This window comes from Chelmon rostratus, chromosome 13 (genome assembly GCF_017976325.1).
Source record: "Chelmon rostratus isolate fCheRos1 chromosome 13, fCheRos1.pri, whole genome shotgun sequence".
NCBI classification, from domain to species: Eukaryota; Metazoa; Chordata; class Actinopteri; order Chaetodontiformes; family Chaetodontidae; genus Chelmon; species Chelmon rostratus.
Window position 1 is genome coordinate 18,674,697 of NC_055670.1, and position 20,647 is coordinate 18,695,343.

General features: G+C 39.9%; 3 protein-coding genes across 6 annotated transcripts; 2 read left to right on the plus strand and 1 right to left on the minus strand.

Annotated features, from left to right (window-relative positions):
* The first annotated feature begins 1,661 nt into the window (after nucleotides 1-1,661).
* On the plus strand, nucleotides 1,662-4,117 carry LOC121616293 (granzyme B-like). The gene is made up of 5 exons (XM_041951021.1): nucleotides 1,662-1,782; nucleotides 2,036-2,183; nucleotides 2,496-2,637; nucleotides 2,946-3,206; nucleotides 3,340-4,117. Exons 1-5 carry the CDS (start codon nucleotides 1,731-1,733, stop codon nucleotides 3,505-3,507), a joined length of 771 nt encoding a protein of 256 aa, XP_041806955.1. The 5' UTR covers nucleotides 1,662-1,730; the 3' UTR covers nucleotides 3,508-4,117.
* On the minus strand, nucleotides 2,119-7,692 carry rabl3 (RAB, member of RAS oncogene family-like 3). The gene is made up of 8 exons (XM_041951022.1): nucleotides 7,632-7,692; nucleotides 6,819-6,910; nucleotides 6,129-6,258; nucleotides 5,917-6,031; nucleotides 5,611-5,761; nucleotides 4,638-4,709; nucleotides 4,255-4,293; nucleotides 2,119-4,073 (listed from the first exon to the last, which is right to left on the minus strand). Exons 1-8 carry the CDS (start codon nucleotides 7,675-7,677, stop codon nucleotides 4,017-4,019), a joined length of 702 nt encoding a protein of 233 aa, XP_041806956.1. The 5' UTR covers nucleotides 7,678-7,692; the 3' UTR covers nucleotides 2,119-4,016.
* Nucleotides 7,693-7,888: 196 nt separating this feature from the next.
* Nucleotides 7,889-18,999, plus strand: gtf2e1 (general transcription factor IIE, polypeptide 1, alpha). Of its 4 annotated transcripts, none has more exons than XM_041951018.1 (6): nucleotides 7,889-7,981; nucleotides 8,741-9,036; nucleotides 9,396-9,553; nucleotides 14,530-14,725; nucleotides 15,460-15,698; nucleotides 17,629-18,999. In XM_041951018.1, the coding sequence occupies exons 2-6, from the start codon at nucleotides 8,747-8,749 to the stop codon at nucleotides 18,084-18,086; spliced, it is 1,341 nt and encodes a 446-aa protein (XP_041806952.1). In that variant the 5' UTR covers nucleotides 7,889-7,981; nucleotides 8,741-8,746; the 3' UTR covers nucleotides 18,087-18,999. The 4 variants fall into 4 exon arrangements, with proteins under 4 accessions (XP_041806952.1, XP_041806954.1, XP_041806951.1 ...); XM_041951020.1 differs by having other exon boundaries at nucleotides 7,910-7,981; nucleotides 8,744-9,036; XM_041951017.1 differs by having other exon boundaries at nucleotides 7,929-8,088.
* Nucleotides 19,000-20,647: the final 1,648 nt, after the last annotated feature.

The following is a 20,647-nucleotide window of genomic DNA, read 5'->3' on the forward strand; positions in this document are numbered from 1 at the left end:
GACAGCCATCTGTTTCTAAATGACTTTGGTCCATTAGGACCAGAATTTAGATCACCTAAAAAAAAATCACAATCCACAAACCGTTACATATCTGTTTATATCCATGCATAATCACAGTTCCCTCTGTGGCAACTATTGTGATGTGTGTGCTGCTGGAAAACACATGTGTCACCTCCACCTCTAAGGTATTGTGTGCTGTGCATTGCTTTGTCTGACCAAACAACCCCTTCCTGAGAGTGCAAAAACACTGGAGTTATTCACATTAAAGGAAAATGAAGGACAATGAAGCACCACCGTGGAAGACTATAATCGACAAGATTTTTTAATATATTAATATATTTTATATATTACATTTTTCTCCATAAACAGTTGTAAATGTTTGTGAACAGTTCTTTGTGATCTGCCATGGTGCTACCTGGTAACAGGGGCGACTCCATACAGACCACTGGGAGTTCAAATCTAAATTTGTGGAATTGCTGTTGCCATAAAGTTCAACTTCTTACAGCAGCAGAAGTGAGGTTAGTAGGTCACATGAGCTGACCTGCTAATTTTCTTTCAAATGTGTTTTTTTTTTTTTTTTTGTGCACAAAATGCCTACAACTCCACCTAGTGGTCAGTTGACAGAATGGCACACATGCTGTATGGCGTACCAGCTCCATCGAAAAGCCACTGCTGCTTTTTTGATTCATGTGTTTAATAATACTCAAGCCATGTTAGTTTATAAGAAATACATCAGAAATCATTCTTCCACATTCCCTCACCAAATCTATCATTCAGCTCCCCCCTGCTGCCATTTTCTGCAGTAACTGCTCACTTGTTGGTTATTCAGGGTTTAAAAAATAATATTAACAACTTAAATAGATTTATAATCTACTCCCAGATTGAACACCAAGGTCCAGACATGCATGGAGTCTCTGAGGACAATGTAGTCCTGCGAACACCTCCAGCAGACAAGAGCTTAGCTTATCAGGCTCAGCACAGTGCTTCAAAAGAATCGGTTTGTTTACAGCCTCTCTAAACACTGCTTTTAAAAACTGTGCTTCAGCTCCAGAGTAAAATGCTCACATGTACATGTGTCTTTTAAAAAAAAACGTTAATTTTGGCCAGGAGAGAAACCGACACAAATATGTGTGCATAGTTCAGTGTGTGCGCTGTGACTATCGGTGTTTGCACTGTGGTTAATGTGGCCTGAATGCAGCCTTCCACTCAACCACCTTTTACCTCAATGCTCTTCCTTTAGAGTAAATGTAGCCCGAGGATATTTGTGTTTATATACACTAAATATGGACCTTTCTGATTTTTGGCCAACAAATAGATGGTAAAAGCAGTTTAACGCCTCTTCATATCAACTTTAAAACATGTATGTCTTTTCAAAATTCACTATTGTTTTTTTTTTGTTGTTTGTTTTTTTTACTGTAACATAAAACTACCATCCTACACGTAGAGGCACAAAGAGACAGACAGTAAAGTGTACAGTAGTGCTACACATTTATATTAATGATTTTAAAACAATGTATGCACACCAACTCAAATGACAAGTTGACAGTTTGATCTGGTTTTATAGATTCGCCTCACTTGCGCTGCAAGGTGTGACTTACACTCTTCTGTGCAAGAATTATTTTGACACCGGCCCACGAAGTTTCCGCTGTGGGAGTCGATGGTTGACTACAAAACGTGGTGGTGGGGGGCTGCCATCCAAACTGTTCAGCAGTTGCTTCTGTGCAGCCACCATGATCCATGCATACTGCTTTATGTTTTTCTTTCAGCTGCTCTGCCTCGCTGGTAAGATGACAGGAGTTTCCTATTAAAATGACCGCTTGTAGAGATGTGACTATAATCTTTACAATAATCAGCTTTTAAGGATTACAGTTGATTTCTTAAGGAAGCATCTTAATGGCTACCGATTAGGTTGGAATAAAGTATGTCATTTAGCTTTTATCATTCTATAATAATAGCAACAATAATGACAATTAGACTTTTGAAGATTTTGCTTGTCGTAATCTGTTTATTAATTTACTGTCTGTCGTCATGTAAGGGGCCTCTGAGAGCGGCATCGTGGGTGGGAGGGTTGCAAAGCCTCATTCCAGACCCTACATGGCATCACTCCAGTTTCGTGGACACCATTCATGTGGCGGGATACTTATTCGCGAGGACTTTGTTCTAACTGCTGCACACTGCAACCAGTGAGTTTATTATGCATCAATGAAAAATCATAAATCAACAAGAAAAAGTTTTATTTTAAGTGGCAATCAGTTAAAAACTTAATGATTAATAACTATTTGCACATAGAAAATAGTTTTATTCCCATGACTGACAGTTGTTACACATTTGCCACAGCCTGATATTAAGAAAAAGACAGTGAAATTTGCCATCAGGGGCTCTTCATGATTCACTCTTTCTGCCAACATAGTTGTTTCATGAATGTTTCCATGTGTTAGGTGTAAGTGTTTAGTGTTACTTAATGTTTTTACATGATGTGCTCCCTTGTTTGTCAGACCTCAGGACAGCATGACGGTGGTACTTGGAGCACATAACATCGGCAAGAAAGAGAAAAGTCAGCAATGGCTAAAGGTGGACAAATACATTTCACACCCGAAATTCACTGGAGGATATGATTACGACATTATGTTACTGAAGGTCAGTAAAACTGTCGTTCCTATCATAACTTCGCTGTTTGGAAAAAGATCTTAAATCAATTTGTGTGTGAAGTAGTTAATAGATTGTAGCCGATGGCAACCTCTCAGTTTCATTTTCTCGCATCTTTGCACAGGTTTATTTGCACTGAAGCTGGTGAGGATGTGGGGATGAAATGCTTTACCTAAAACCTCAATGTTGCTTTAAGAGGACATAAACATGTCTGACAGATGGCTAAACTGTTTCCTGAAAATAACAAATGAAGCAAATAATAACTGCTGTGATAACCAGCTCTTCTGTCTCTTTTGCAGTTAAGAAACAACGCCACACTGAATAGGTGGGTGAAGACCATTGGACTACCCAAGAAAGACGGGAAAATCCCAGCCAACGTTAACTGCGCCGTTGCTGGCTGGGGCAAAACCGGAAACAACAAGCCTTCCTCAGATGTGCTGAAGGAGACCACGGAGAAGATGCAATTCAACTCCGAGTGCAAACATATATGGCAAAAATACTTCAATGGTGGTCACATGATATGCACCAAATTTGACAAAAAGAAGGGAGGGATTTGCCAGGTAATCAAATAAAAGTCAAGTATTCAAACCATTTAATACATCAATAATTCTGCAAACATAGAGAAAATTGTTTTGCTTTATTCATGAAAACCGGGTGTAATCAATCCAGACTTTCTGTTGCGTTTTTTCGTAGGGTGACTCCGGTGGACCACTTATCTGCAACAGCAAGCCTCAGGGGATAACAGCTTTCATGTTAAAAGGTGATTGTAATAATCCCAAATATCCCCATGTCTTCACTAAAATCCATTTCTTTCTCCCCTGGATGAAGACAGTGATGCAGGGGCCGAGGAATCTTGCATGAGCCGCTATCCAGATGCCCTTTATTCATTCACTTATTAAACAACATGGCATAATAAAGCAAACATTTAGAGAATTATTAGTCTTAGTTTCAAAAAAAGAATTAATGAAGCTGGTGTATGTGAACGTTCTGAACGCGGAATAAAGCTAAACTGATTGTACTGAAAAGGTCTGGGATTAAAAACTGACTGTACATCTATAACATGTCCTTTCACACCATCTTTACTAAAGCGTATCTCTTCAAATGTGCTCAACTCCCTTTTGCAGAATTCCTGTGCAACAATGCAGTTGTTGATCTTTGTTATTGTAGCCTTCTATGTTTTGTGCACAAGTTTAATTCTTCATATCATAGCAGATGAAAAAGTGTCCCAAAGGCTTTGCATAAAGAAGAAATGGCAGTTTGACAAAACAATAGGTGGAGGGGCGGGTAGTGAAAGTATCACAGTGAGTGTGATGGTTGATTTGTGGTGTAAAAGGCCAAAGGCATTACAGTCAAACCACACATTACTGCTGTCAGTCATAGTGCAAACTTTTGAAGTTAAACCGTTTTCTGTCTGTGAAACCCGTCATCTGCAGAGAAAGTGAAAGAAATAAAGGAACAGATCACCTTCAAATGAAATCTTTGTCTTCATCAGTCACAACTGCATTCTGATTATCAGGTGAAATTTCCCCTTTACCAAAATAATTATGGCATTGTGATTTGCTGATTTTTATGACAGAAGTTAAGACTGGAAATGAAAAACTGACTCACCTGACTTGGATCTCTTGTGAAATATCTCTTCTCTATTACCTGTTAAGAATTTGGGAGGTTGAAGTCTTTAAGTCTCACATAACTATCAATTAATTCAATTTCAGACATGGGTTACAAACACTATAAGTTGAGCACTGCATGAAAACCAAATTATTGCACCTTAAAAAATGTATGTACATTTTGGCAAATGTTTTATAGATTGGAGGTTGAATGACATTTAATGGTTTCTGCTCCCCTCAGTAGATCCACACCACGGAGAGTGTATGAATATGTACACTCATACATGTATAAAGCTCCTTTTCACACTGAATCTATAGTTATGACAATCTCCATAGAAACAGAAAATAACTGCACATCACATTGCAGAGGCCTGGGTTTCTCACCTTGTCAAAGAACCTGCTAAGCTTCACTGCATTTGATGTGCCTGCAGCAAGGTATCTTGGGTTGGTGCAGTCCTGGGAAAACAAAATAGCACTTCAGCCACAAACCTCAAAGAAAGTGAGTCTTTTTGTTTTTTTATTGGGCGACATCATAACACTTTACGTGTAGAGTGTGTAAGTGATTATAGCTTCTTTCAAATTATTCAGATGGCATAAGTATTTGTTCTTGAAAAAAAACAAGCATTTCTGTCTGCCATGATGTCTTCTTTAATGCTACCACTAGATGTCACCAAATTGCAACGTCGTCATAGCTCTTCGATTTTCTTTCTTGTGAATAGGAAAACTTACCTTTATGTGATATAACTTTTTGGAAAAGTCCTACATATAAAGGTAACTATAGCTTCATCCATCCTTTTTATAAAGTGATGAGATATACTGTTCTATTTTTGTGAAATGTTGAGTCAATCAGGACATTGCAATTTTGCAGCTGATATTGCAATCGTTCAAATACTAAACTGATCAGTACTAATGACTTTCTGTGAGTTCAAACATAAAATATGCATGCATGAATTTTTTTTAGTGCAAATTCCAGGGTGAAAGGTTTGAGGTGTCTCAATACAAAATGAACTCCACAGGAATTGATCGAAATGAGCTCTTTATACACATTAGTCAATTCCCTACATACATGTGTAACATTTAGGTTGTGCTGTTTTTCCGGCCATCGATAAATCTTTGAGATGTGCTTTACTTTTGCTAGCATTTTTACTTGTCAGCTTCATGCTTGTACCAGATGCCAAATGCCACTCAAGCATTGAAGCTTTATTTGTCTTGTTATAGCTGAGCAATGTTATCATGGAACATTTCTCCTGCCAATAAGCTGTTACTTTAACACATGAATGAAGCCAACAGTTTAACAGATTCCATGCTTGAAAGGGGCTTAATGTCAGAAGAGGTGCGAATGCAAAAGTTGACCTACAAGATTGATCTCCTCTGCATTGAAGTCTTCAGACAGGAAGGCTGTCCGAGTGAGAACTTCACTGCGTTTGTTCTCTGGGATCTGGTCAAACTTTGTTCCAATCAGCAGCAAAGGCACTGGGTTCTCAGCAAACTGCTCTCTATCATAGTCACTGCAGGGGAAAAAGATATGACTTAACTGCTCGTTTTCCAATATATTCAGCTGCAATTTTAATTCAATCCTGACAATTGTGTAAGTGTGTATAAATTAGTGTGCAAACCCCGGCAAAAAACAAACAAAAACAAAACAAGACACATATCTACTTACCCGTTAGAGACGATAACGCCTGTTGGAGAGGAGTCCTTGTTTAAAGCTTCTAGTGACCAGCGGTAGAGATTCTGAGAGGATTTCTTATTCGTTAAATCATGTACCAACATAATTCCTGAAAAAGACAAAAAACAACAGAAAATGCCATGATTTAACACTAGCAACCCTAATGCCTTCAGATTTCTTTCATAATCATGTGAAATTGTCTTTACCATTAACTGAATTGTAGAAGACTGCTCTTGTGCTTTTAACACTGCTGGCATTGCCAACAGATCCGCCAACATCCCAGAGCTCAATGTAGTAGGTTTTCTCTTCCGGGGTTCCCTCCTTATAGTCTTGGACCTGTAGTTGAATAGTTATTTTGACACTTAAATCATTTTATCCTCTAAACATCTGTATCATGTGAGCTCTATACTAAATTATATTAAACACAATAACAAATCAATTATGATGCATTATTATATGTGAAGACTGTACTGATCCCTGGGGGGGAATTCACAAGCTACCCAACATTAGTTATTATACTGCACCAATTTTAAAATAAGCTATTCTGAAATGGGTACTTGGGCTTAACTAAAATGTTGAATGCATGACTTTTACTTGTAACAGAGTATTTCTGCAGTGCAATATTACTGTGACTGTACTGCACTGTAACAGCTGATACATTATACTAATAGTAAGCATATATTTTCCAGTCAGTGTGGTAAGATGCCTGACACCCCTCTTAGCCCATGTATGGTTCCAACATTTCAGCCTTTACAAATTTTGTCATTTAAAAATTTGTTATTAAGTATATAAAGTGTATATACTTAGGCTGAGGCTAGTTTAGAATGCTAGCAGCATAACTTTCAGATCTCATCTCAATGATATTTTGAAAATTAAGAGGTGTTTGATCTGCTTACCCGTACATCCACAGAACAACCAACAGTCCATGATGGATTTCCTAACACCTGGTTCTGACATAGCAGATGGACCAAGGAGGACTTCCCCACCCCTGCAAAGGACGAGAAAGGTGGGTGGATGACTGACAATTTTGATGGGATCATTATAAACTCATGTAATGACTCCTATGCACAGTGACACACATTTGTCCAGTAGATCATAGTATTTGGTTTTCAGTCACTTTCCCTTTGATGTAGTGCTATAAAGTTACTACTACTGATTGCAAGTAGAACGTGGCTGAAAACGTTCATGTTTTATATGGCAACAAACCTCCATTGAAAAAAATACGTCAGTGTAATATATCCACGTTTCCATCCCAGCATGGATCTTTTAGAACACCAGTAAATATCTTTAACGAGCTTCTGGGTGTCAATATTTGATTCGGCAAATATGTCTCTATAAAATTTCAACGTTTGCTGTTAATTTGTCTTAAACAAAGCAGTCCTCTTTCACGCAAAAGCACCACTTAGGTCAGAATCGGCTGGTGTGAATACGTTAGAACAGGTGCCACTATTGCTTATAAATAAAGCATCACGTGTCGGTCCACCTTAAACCCGAATTTACCAGTAGACACGATAATTATGTTGCGTCCGGTATGCAGGTTCACAGAGCCACTGCAACAGACTTATGACATGAGTTTGAAGTCCCTTAATTAAAGATTAAATTAAAGGGCTGCTAAGCGGGAGACATTTGCTCAGAATAAACAAATGTCTCTACATATAAGCTATACTTTCAAATACGAGTCTAAGTTGTGAAAATGGTCCTTAACTTACCGGAATCTCCTAAAACTAATACTTTTACCCTGTCAAGAGAAGCCATTTTTGGTGACAGCCGCGTCCCGGAAGAAAACAGTGGAATCCCCGCCTGCAAATATTTCTTCTAATCTGATTGGTTACACAAAATAAACTCTCTGGACAGAACGCATAACCATTCGTCAAAATTTGAATCAATCAACATTCCTCTGTTTCTATTGGTTATTGTTGGAAAAAACGTACAGCTCGGCCATTGGAATGTAAGGAAATCTTTTGTTGCGGGTTTGGTTTCTTTCCGGGATTGTCTTTTCAATATAAATCGTGAAGCATGCTAGCTAATCCAACAGTTTGAAGATTGAGAAAGTGTCCAAGTGAGTTATAGCTAAATTTGTTAGAGGCAATGTCCGCGTTCTCTGAAATGACTTAAGGAAGCGGTGGCTTAAGCGTATTGGTGGAACATAACGTTAAAGAGTATTGGGTAAGGTTGCAATAAATGGCCAACCGTTTTCTACAAAGTAACTTCATATTGGCACCGTTAACGTACGGTAACAGTTAGCATCGGCAAGCTATGAGTAACGCTAAAGATAACGGCTTATTGCTAAAATCAGAGTACCGCTGCTAGCTAGCTATATTTTCCTCAAGAGTAGTTACAGCCAGCGTGCTGCAGTGGTATATTTTATTTGTCTTTGTTAGAGTTAGCTATCGGTAAGCTAAGCGAAGTTGCGACTATACAACAGCAAGTTTAGCTCCCAGTGTAGTTGGATCTGGCAGTGTTAACCACCACTTCATGTGTGTTAGCACAAAGCAACAGGCGATGTTATTCCAAAAGTTTTCACCACTTAAGCAGATATATTGTGTTGAGGCAAACCTTATTGAAGGACAGGATCAAGTTTGTTCAAGTACTGAGTTGTTTCCATCAGTGTATTCATGCTGCTCAATATATATTTAATTCCCTCTTAATTTCATTTTACCTCCCTCCCAAGATTTGAGAGTTTTAAGGTTGCTTGCCTGCTGATTTATGCTGATTGTACTATGTGTTGTCTCTGGCACTCCTCCCCTGTCCTGTTCCCTGTAAAGTTTTTGCCTGCTGTCTCAGATCTTTACACAAAAGGTCTCATCTTTCCCCACAGCAGAAGATGATAGAGCCAGAGCTATTGACTGAGGTCCCTGCAGCCCTTAAACGGCTTGCTAAGCAGGTCGTAAGGGGTTTCTATGGAGTGGAACATGCCTTGGCCCTGGATGTGCTCATCCGCAACCCATGTGTACGAGAGGAGGACATGCTGGAGTTGCTCAAGTTTGACCGCAAACAACTGCGCTCAGTACTCAACACCTTGAAGTCAGACAAGTTTGTCAAGTGCCGCATGAGAGTGGAGACGGCACCTGATGGCAAGACAACACGGCACAACTACTACTTCATCAACTACAGGTGGTTATATTGTTTTTGGTTTGCATTAAACAGTGCACATGACAGTCACAGCAGCAGACGATAACCTCCCGTTATTAACATACAAAGTTGTAGTTCTAAGTTTGGAGGAATACAATATAAATATTGGTATTGTCGATGTTTCGTATCAGCAAGATTTGGACGAGCTAAGCCCACAACAGTCTCAGAGAGAATAAGACTTGTACTCATCTGTCAAAACTCACTTTAAGTACTAAAACACTAGAAACTAAACATTAAATTACATATAAGTGATGGTTCATAGATACTGCTCATCAGAAACAATTTATCCTCCCATGTCAGTATGTTGCATACTATAAAATGTTACCAACCTGATTTTCTAGGGTACTGGTCAACGTGGTCAAATATAAATTGGATCACATGCGACGCCGCATTGAGACAGATGAGCGAGACTCCACCAACCGAGCCTCCTTCCGGTGCCCCTGCTGCTCCTCCACCTTCACCGACCTAGAGGCCAACCAGCTATTTGACCCAATGACAGGTAAACACTGAGAAAAAAAAGTAATTATCACAGTGGTGTCGCACATCAATGGTGTTGATGCTGTCTTACAAAGGAGAAATGATCACACTGCCGTTACGTAATTTAAATGTGGTCTCTCTAAGTACCGTTATTGTCTAAATTACAGAGTCCCATATTTTTCTCAACTTTTGTCAGCAAGGAGAGGAAAAAGAGAACATTAAAATTCAATCTATCTATGACACCTGATCAATAATTAATAAGTAATCTGGAAAATATCTTTGCTAGTGTAGCTGTTTAGCCCAAATTAAACAGAAGACCTGAAGACTTGGAAAACTTTTTGTTAACTCGGTTTTGAATACATGTAATTTTTTTTATTCTGTTTTTTCAGGGTGCTTTCACAGCTGTTGTTCTGTTAATTTGATCCAACTAAGGGGAAAAAAGTGATAAATTGTTGTATTTTAGTGGTCGTCCGGTTCTTGTGCACACCAACTTTTTACAAATGAACCAAGAGGAGTAAACATGAAGTTATGCAGACTTGAAGGTAACTCGCTAATTTGACAGTTTCATCCCGCATCATCACTGCACCATCAGGAAGTCAGATTCCGATGGCTGGCAGATGCTTCTGATGTGTATGTTTATGCTCTTGGTGTCATAAAGAGCCCAAAAGGAAATATTGTAACTGGTCAAAAATTATTAGTATTATTAGATTGCAGATTGACTTAATGTTATGAATAGGACAAAGGAAGATAGGACAAAAAGGAGGCATCTCTTACGGTAATGATGTGGGGAAAATACTCTCACTGATGTGCGTTTGTGCTACCATGGTTAACAAATGATTTGCATAAATATATACATATATGTATAGGACATAAATATATGGCTTACATAGATCAGTTTTGAGATGGTTTCCTGAACAGCTGTCAGTATCAGGTGATGGATTTACACATTAGTAGTTTAGCTTTTGAAATCATGCTAAAGTCACGTATCTGCTATCATCAAATCATTTTGGTTCGTTTGCTTTCACACCACAAACTTACTGCACCAGAGTCCGCTTGACAGCTGACCAAGACTCAGCTTTTGAAGTGGTCTCAGTGCAGTTGTTTGGTCCGAACCAGGGTTCGATGCACAGACCGAATGAACCATACTAACCAGGCAAACAGACCTGAATTCATTTTAACCGAACCAAACAGGCTAGGTGTGAAATCACCCTTGGGTATAGTTGAGTGCTTCCATATAACCCGGGCTGAAAATTGTATTTGAAATTACTTGCTATCACAGCGAAAGCCTGGAGCCTGAAGTAACTGAGTCTCACCATGCCTCAATATAGCCTGACAGCTGTCCAAAACCCTGCTTCTAAATGGGAATCACATCACTTCCTTATCACGAGGAGTTACCCATGATGTTGTGTTTGAGCGTGCGCTTGACATTTTAGGCAAGAGAAGCAACCAGCAAGTCTTAATTATCCTAGACAGAGTGTGGGGTGGGGGTGATCAGAATTTAAAGGGAAGATGCAGATAAACAACCATGGCATTTAAATAGACATGAACTTGCACTTGGTTTTGAAATCATTAATTGATTAACATAAACAAGGCATGACTAAATCATTTGAATCACCAGTTCTAACTCAATTGAATATGAATCAGGAGCAAGGCTTCGGTTTAATCATTCACAATTTGAGTAGATGTATACATGCAGCATTCATGTTGTCATAGAAAATGTGGCTTAAATATTTGTTTGAAAGGCCTGAGAAAAATAAGCTGGAAATGGTAAGCTACTCCCAGTGCTAAAACCAGGTAGCAAGATGTGAGGGCGTTATAATCCTCAAAACGACAGCTTAACAAGAATCCAGTTTTCTCTTAATTTCCTCTAAATTTTGCTTGATGCTACGAAATTTCCGGTTGATGCTTGTAGCAGGCTGAGTAAAATTCCAAATGTTTACATATATTGATGATTGTAGGTTAGATGGTCTGGATATAAAACTGATTTTCTGCAAGTGTGGTGCAGAAGCATATTGTCCTTGGTATGATTTTGTATGCTCAATACTTTAAGGAGAGCCCTCCCTCTAAGCTGTGTTCATTCATGAACTGCATTCATTCTGAGTCTGTCAGAATGAGCTACCATTCACACATCGTCTGCCAACCCGACTGTTTGCCAGTCAGGCGGCACTGTTGCTAGGAAAGGCAGAGAGGTTGTGCTACACAGCCCTATTAAAAGGCTTCTTGTTTACCTTTCACTAAATGTTCCTTATTTAAAGGGCCTTAACACCAGGCTGAAAAGCATTGTTTGCTGCCCTCTCTGGTTTCAAGTTGCAAGCCTGTTTTACCTCTGACCACATCCAGAATCACTGATAGTTGGGGTCGGGTGTGGTCAGAAATGTGCTCTGTAGAACCTGTAACCGCCCCCAGCAGCTGGACTTACCTGCAGCAAGCTGAAAAGAACCACTGGAGGGCAGCAAAGACAAAATATTTAGGGTTGTTAAGTTACCCTCTGTTTTCATTTGGTGAATAATTGTTGCAAATCGTTAATTGGATTAGTTGATTGGATGAAAATCAAACTCTAAGTTTGTGGTTTGCTGCCTTTTTATTGAATATCGCTGTACGGAATTGAAATTCTTTGAATTTATGTATGTAGTATGTTTCATTGTTGGGCCCACCACATATTTTTTCAGTTGTGATCTTTTTTCTTTTTCCTCATTTGCTGGGAGGCTGAGCTGGTGCTGCAGTTGCTTCAAAAGCTGAAATACATTACTTTTTCTTAAACTTTAAGCCATCAAGTGAATAAATCACTGCTTTAGCTGCAGAGAAATAATAAACCTTTTCTAATACACCAAAACTGATTCATTTGCGATGATGTAATGTGCCACAGCCAGTGTGCTAAAGCCTTTTTTTTTTCTTTTTTGCTCCATGTAATGATTTGTTCTGTTTTACCTTGGAAGACATAGTATAAAATCTAATCACATTTAGAAGTGACAAAGCTATTTCACACTGTGTTCCAGCTTCATAATACAGAGAGTGCCTGGAACCCTAAAGTGCCATCACGATGTCCTGAGGAGACCAGTTTTAAGGCTCACTAGTAAGAAAGAAAAAACTGAAATGCGTACTGCCGACAAATGTTCATAGAAAGTAGAAGACTAACACAGTCCTCTGGTTATTTTAGAATAAGAACATAATAATGTGGACATCCACATTTTCAGGGATCAGTAAAAAAAAATCTAATTTGAGGAAAGAAAATGCACAATACCTCCACACTGGATTAATACATTTTGATAGCAGTGTAAATAACATGTTGGAAAAAGTCCCACATTCCCAGCTTCCTGGTACTCTTTTGGAAGCGTCAGCATCTTCCTGACGACGCATTTCTAATCATCTTGCCAATTCTTTTGCACTTATCTCTTGTTTCAGCATATCTCGACTGGTATCAAATCTAGCTGTGGAGGCAGTAACCCTGCACCCTGAAACAGGCTGACAAAAACAATACCTGGAGCTCACATACTGTAGTTTGATGGATTGGTTGCTTCTTCAGGGCCAGCAACACTCAGTATAACCTCACAGGGATGGGAACTGACATTTGTGGTCTCCCAGCCCATTCTGACCCACAAAGGAGAGCCGGAAACCCTCCGGCTCCAACTTTTCACACTTTGCTGTGTGAATGTACCCTCCTCTCTTTGTAAGACATGCATTTTTTGTTACGCCACCTGACATGTAGGTCCAGACAAAAAAAGGGTTGTTGTTTTTTTGTTTTGTTTTTTTTTTTTTTTGCTGTGCATAAAACGTTTCTTTTATCATTTTGTCTGTGATCAGTTGTTGCTCTCTCTAAGGTTTGTTTCAAACCTTTAGGAGTGCAAATATCAGCATATTTAAGGTGGAACCCAACCTTAGTTTGTGACAGAGCACCAATGGCAACGTTTGTCTCATCACTGAACAAGAGACTACTGCTACATCCTTATTAATTAATTAATTAATTAATTAATTAATTAAATCTCTTGGGATAGAGGGGAATGATCTCAGTGGTCTGGAGTACTGGAGGACTTTCTTCATCTGGATCCATGTAATTTTATTTTATTAACAATCAAATGCCTTGAATTAACTTGGAAAAAGTCATCTTATTATTATTTTTTAAATATTTTTTGTAATTATTATTGTAGTAGTAGTAGTAGTTCTTTCCAGCAAGTTGCTGTATTTGTAAAATAATGAAAATGTCCTAATAGGCATAGTGGGATCGCTCTCGCTCGCTCTCACACACATATAGACACAACACAGACACAGGCTCTGTAATGCTGGAACAGTTCCCATTATTGAGGCTGAGATCAGCCAGAGAAGCAGATGGCCAAACATGCCTTGGTAGAACTGGTTGGAAGCACGTGCAGTGCACACAAGGTGCCGTGGTCTAGCCCTCGGGTCTGCATTTCTCCAAACGTACTAATGTTAACTTAACACGCAATCAGTATTTAAGTTTTAATAAACTGAGCACAATTTGGGTTTAAAAACAAATTAATACACCAGCAAGCAAAGTGTCGCTTCTCAAAAACCCTTTTTAATTCCGGTCAGTGCTTTGCTGCGTATGACACATGGAAATTAAAAAGTTTAATCCATGTTGACTGAGACTCCAGGAATAACTGCATCATGCAAGGTCATTAATCTGGCGGCTACTTTTTGGTAGTCCTGCTACCTAGACTACCAGACCGTCATCTTATCCTGCACGTCACAGCACCACCAGTCACTTCTCTGTTATTGTGTAGTGCTTGACTTATTTTTGGATAAGATACACTCCTTACCCAGATGTGATACCTCAAATTCCCAGTCCACAATGACGATCATAAATGTGGTTTTGCATTGTAGCCTACCTAACATGTACATTCTATGCTCATTTTTTAAGTGTTTTTTGCGAAGTTGGTTTACAGCCAATTGTCAGATGATCATGGGTACACAGTGGATGCTTTGTTAACTGAACACCCCCCCGCCCCCCGACGTTTTGACTTATTCTTTCTTAACCCACAGGTACATTTCGCTGCACCTTCTGCCAGAGGGAGGTAGAAGAGGATGAGTCTGTCTGTCCTGACGCCAGGACGCTGGTGGCGCGCTTCAACGAGCAGATCGAACCCATCTATGCGCTGCTACGTGAGACCGAAGACGTTAACTTGTCCCATGACCTGCTGGAACCTGAGCCGACTGAGATTCCTGCCCTCAAGCAGAGGTCAGTTTCTGACAAACCTCGCAGAAATACACCTATTCCCTCCAGTCAGCATCGCATCGCTGTCCTACAAAAGCAGAATTGCAGTAACTGCTGTACATATTTGGTCAAACTTAAGTTACAACCGTTATCTAACTTTCTGACATCTGTCTTTATCAGGGATATATCAAGTGAAAGCAACTTGAGAAATAGCTGCAGAAGGCTTAGCTAAATCTAAAGCTATTGTATTGTAGTTATAATAATTGTAATTGTTAGATTTTACCCTAGTTGTTATTTATAAATAAAAAATATTCATTTTGATGAACTGCCATTTAGGTTATTCAGTTTTTTATTCCACATAATGCTTTAGCAGCAGCTGAATCAATTCATGATGGAGAAGAGAAACACGCTGAATTTTCTGAGGTATTGTGTGGGTTCCATGGCAGTGATTTATTTTTTGGTTGGTAAAATAATCAGCAGAGAAAGACAGAAAATGAAAGTATTACAACCTTTCTGTCTGGAGCAGTTCCACTGATGGCAGATGGAATTTCACCACTGTTAACAGCAATAATGCCTCAGTGGTACTGGCCCTGCCTCATAACTGTTTGTACCACAATGGAATTTTATTCTTTAAACCTCAGTAATGATCCAAACTCTTAGCTTGAATACATTACACGCTCTTAATACAGTTTACACGTACATTAATTCAGCTACTGAAGATCATTGTTTAAAGGATATTTACTGGATCTTTCCTCTAGCCGAGATCGTGCTGCAGCATCTGCAGGAAACTCTGCGAGCGGCCCACACCGTGAAGCCTGGTCTAACAAAGGCTCATCCTACGCCGACCTGTACACCCAGAATGTGGTTATCAGCATGGATAAGCAGGAGGAACAGCAGAAGCAGGCCAGTGAGGGCAAGGCACCTAAGGAGAGGCCCGTCTGGTTGACCCAGAGCACCGTGCAGGGTGCTTACAACGAGCCTGACATCCTCAAGAACCGTAAGTGAAGTGAACAGACCATATGTAGCATTCACTCTGTTCTGACAGCAACAGTTTTAGCTTGTAGAAAAAAAACAAGTCATCAGGCTTTTTTTTTTTTTTTTTTTGCACAGCAATCTATATCTTTGCATACACCACTTTCTTGGCTACCATACTGTTGCTGTTTGTTTAAGCTGTGATCAGCCTCAGCCCTGGTGGCTGGCGGCAGCATCGGTCATGAACGCTGCCCCTTCTATGTTAGTAGAATTGACATGGGCCAACACTTTAGGTAGTTCTTACAACACTGTTGTATGTTCAAGTGTCCATTTTTCTAAAAAGTTTGGTTTTAATTAGTTATTGGACACTATAAAAAGTTGATGTACCATCATGATTGGCACTTCACACACGATTGAGTTGAGTGGCTGTATGGATACCCATCTTCATCCCTGGATCATTGCCATTGATGTTAGCTGGGCAAGATGGCAGCCGGTGTGTCTGGGATATTTTAACTTTATTTATTTTTGGCAGAATTTTTTATTAATTTTTTTTATTTTATTTTAGTTGAATAAAGGCTGGCCATTTTTGTCACGTCTTAGTCAAAGATAACCCAATCTATTTTAGTCTAGCTTTAGTCATTGAAATCTGTTGACAGGCTTCAGTCATCAAATCATATTTAACATTTCAGTCAAAAAATAATAAATTTTGTCATTTTAGTCAAAATTATTTCATATAAGACTTTATCTTGTCAGTGTCTGATGAAAAACACATGTTGAGTTATTAACAATGCAGCTTTGCAGAAAGCATCTGGTCAGCTGATATGGTGGTATCAATTCCAAATTTGTTTTAATGGGAAAGTAAGGGACAAATAAACACAGCATAATGTCACCACATACATGTCAAAATACATGAGTCAGTTAGCTGCTCAGGTGTTTGGTGCATACCAGGCTGTTGTTTATAATTTCAAGGCTTTTAGCGAGTTAGCTCGCTAGTGTTAGCCTGAAGCTCCTACTGCTGCTTTAAATAAATGTGCAACCAGCTGAGTTTTCAGTTTGCCACACTACACTACTCATGTCAGCATCCCCTACATATAACCGACACTTACACACCGACCAACACACACATGCACACAAATATATTCATTGACAAACATATTTTGTCATAGTTTTGGTTAACATAACAAACACTAGTGAAGACTTGTCATCCATCTTAATTTACAGTTCACTGGACTCAATACATGTGTGTCTAGACGCCTCACTAAATTTTAAATGTACTTCTTACATTAAATAACTTGTCCTTAAAGAGATGCTGGATTAATGTGAAATCCAAACATTGGCGCAGTTGTTTTTCCATTTCAAGCAAATTCTCTTCATAGTCACGTGATCTCCCACTTCATTAGTTGGAAGACATTAAATTTGACATTAAATTCCCACCCACTCTCACATACTGACGTCACTGGCATTAAACACAAATGCGACTGAGAAAACATTAAGATGATGCTGACTGCTCTTATATGTTCCCTTAAACGTCAAAACAAGCTATTCCAGGTCAATCCAGGTTATCCTTCAAGTTATCATGCTCTGACATTGTTTCTCCACCCAAGGGCATGCAGCAATCAGGCCTCGCCAGGCTCCCATTGAGCCATAATTGCTTAATTGAAATAATCAGAGGCTTGATTAGTGCATGACTGAGCAAGGAATGCTCATTAATAAAATGCATTCCTGTGGAAATTGCATGAATCATGCCTTCCAAGCATCCTGTCTCTGAGGTGTGTCTTTGTACATCTGTTGCTAATGATCTTGTTGCCCTTCGGAGCCTGGAAGCAGACATGTCATCTGGAAGTGTTGATAAGGCACCGACCAGCAATTAGATGAGGCCATGAGATACCATAGGAGCATAGACCATAAGATTTTGATTTTCTACTTTTAATATGTGATTTGTTTTGTTTCCACAGATGGAGACGTACCTGGAGCCCAGGATGGAGCAGCTGGTCTTGGAATCAGCCAGTCAGATGAAAATGAGGAAGTGATGCGGGCCCTGCTCATCCACGAGAAGAGGGGCGTGGCAGCAGCAGGCGGAGGTGTAGGCGGAGCGAGTGCTGCTACCAGAGGGCTCGCTTCCGCCACAGCTAATGCCAGCGACTCCGACAGCGACACCAGCGAATCAGACGACGAACCCCCTTCGAATCCTCTGCCCGCCGCAGCGGCTCAGCTTCGGGCCGAGGAGGAGGAGGAAGAGGACGACGATGAGTTCGAGGAGGTGGGCGACGAGCCGATGGTGATGGTGGGAGGTCGGCCGTGCTCGTACCGAGAGGTCAGCCAGAGGCCGGAGCTGGTGGAGCAGATGTCTGCACAGGAGAAGGAAGCGTACATTGAAATGGGACGAAACCTCTTCCAGGACATGTACTTCTGAACACACACACGCACATCTCTATCTGCATACATGAAAACACACTCACTGAAAGAATATGATGGATTGGCTTTGAGTTCCCGACTGTGTACTTCTGCTGTCACACACTGTCAATAGTGATATCTAGGGAAATATCTGTGGACACAAACTCAAGAAGAAAACAAATGCTGCTCAAGAAGTATTCATGCTCTCATATTATACGAACATTATAAGGACGTGCTTTGACAGTGTTGACTAAGTGATCACACCATTAGTATTCTGTCCTAAGTATTTTTTACTCTCACCAAACCAGCATGGAGCTAGCCAGCTGCCGTTTGCCAACCTGTTTTTTGTTAGTCTGTTTTATTTTCATCTCAGCTGTAAGTTTAACAGGCCCTCTTACACCAGTTTAGCCGTATTTCTCTGTCGCGCTTCTCTCATGCATCTGACACAACCAATATGCTTTAATCAATACAGCTGTCTACACACAAGCCCATGCCTTATGCTTCATGTCTATTTTCTTCCAACTCGTGTTGATCCACATTGATCGTGCGTTGGGCTGCGAGCTCTGCCAAAAGACATGTGAGTGCATAGCAGCGCTGTGGCTGAGCAGCGTGACACCGGAGGACCGAAGCTGCTGCTGTTGGTCCGCTGTCGCGCCGCTTTCACTTCGCTGCCAGAGCAGACGAAGTGTTGGCCCGAATACTTTCTGTCTTTCTGAAACAAGGTTGGACTGGATTTTACAGCTTATCTCAGGCGAGAGAAACAAGAAGATGTGAGTGAACTGTTGTACAGGAAAGCATTTGTTATTCTGAGCAATCTGTAATAAAAAGATACTGCAGTACAGCAGCTTGCATTGATGTATAATAATGTGTGTTTATAGAGTTATGAATGGACAAGTAATTAGGAATATAAGGGGGTACTGTGATTTTTTTTTTTTTTTTCTTTTCAGGACTGAACAAGATGCACTAGTGAGGGAGCTTGATACTTAAACTGAATTATACCCCAAAACAGTCCACACCATGCTTATACAAATATATGCAGTGTATTACATCTGTTATTAGCTGTTGGCTGGAAAGGCAGAGTTGCTCCCATTGAAGTGATCATTAAATGATCAAAGCAGCAAACGATGTGAGCCTTTAATGAAATATGTGTCAAAGACAAGTTTTTTTTTTATTAGTCTTTTTTATGCTCTACACAATATAATGCCTCCGAGTAACATGTCAGGAGATCAGTGGTCCCCCCACATTTCTCCCTCTGATGCACACATTAAGCTAATGTGATGCCCTCATTAGAGTCTGGCACCAAATCCACATATGTTTTCTACTACAAAAGATTTGTATAACCCTTTGGTTTTTACAACATCCGTGCGTGCCAAATGAATGCCTTACAATGCCTTAACCGTGCATCAGTGGGAGAAAAAGTATGAATTCACTTACTTTTCTAAAATGCATTTCAAGTAAATGTCAAACGTGCAAAAAGATTTTTTGGAGCAGGACCGACTGCTGTCGCTGACGGATATAACCTCCCAGATGTCGGAGCCAGTGGATTTGATTTACCATTCAGAATGTGCTGAATTTAACCTGATAGCAGATTTTAAATAGCATCAGTGGATTCATATGCAATAGTCATGTGTGATCAATTTAAAACATCTACATATAAAGGCAGTGATCCCCATTGCTGCTAATACATATCTAAATTATAAGTGGGCAATATTGCCCTAAATAATAATGTCACAGTGTTTCAGGGTATTTCTGCAGTAATGATATGTTTAACAACTTGCCAGAGATTTGGTGATTCTGTAGTTCGTCTGCTTGGTTTAGAATTAGTTACTGAACTCTGCTTGCAGGATTTTTGGCTCTCCTCGTATTCAACCAGGTGCTTCTGCTTGAGGTGATGAAATAAGTTTGTTGCATCGCCCCCTTTTGTTGTCGCAGTCTTACATGTTACTGTAGTTTGTTGTACGTCTGATCTTTTGTAACAAACCACTTCCACACTGCTGAAGTCTCTCCCATTTTTGGAACTAGCTCCTCCACCGTGTAGTCAGTGTTACTGTCGCTGCCGGCCATGCTTGTCGTTGCTGCTACGACGCCATTATGTCTGCAAGTCAGAATATTGCCATTATCACAACATTATTAAAAATTCTACCAATGTTATCATGAACAATATGATGTGGCACACCTCTAATCCAAACCCTCTTTAGAAAAGAGTCAAGTCTGTAATCAAGGATATGCAGCTGATTATGAAAATAGATGGCATAATCAAGATTATAGACATTTTCCTGTATAAGAGGAATGGGTGAGAAACATCCCACAACAGGGGAAGATAAACAGGCTTTGGAAAAATAGCATGAATCTCATAGCATTTCCACTCTATGGTCAAATCTTCCCGGTGAGACCTTTCTTGTCTTGTCGGGTTCAGTCCAGGTGGTGATTATGCATTCAGGCAGTCCCTATGGGGTAAACACATTCCCATTCTCCTCCAGATGTGTTCCAACAGGATGTAGGGTATTTTGTTGTGTGGCTTTTCAAATAATGACTGCTTTGATGTAACCCCAGTAACCCACGGCGGCGGGTCACCCACTC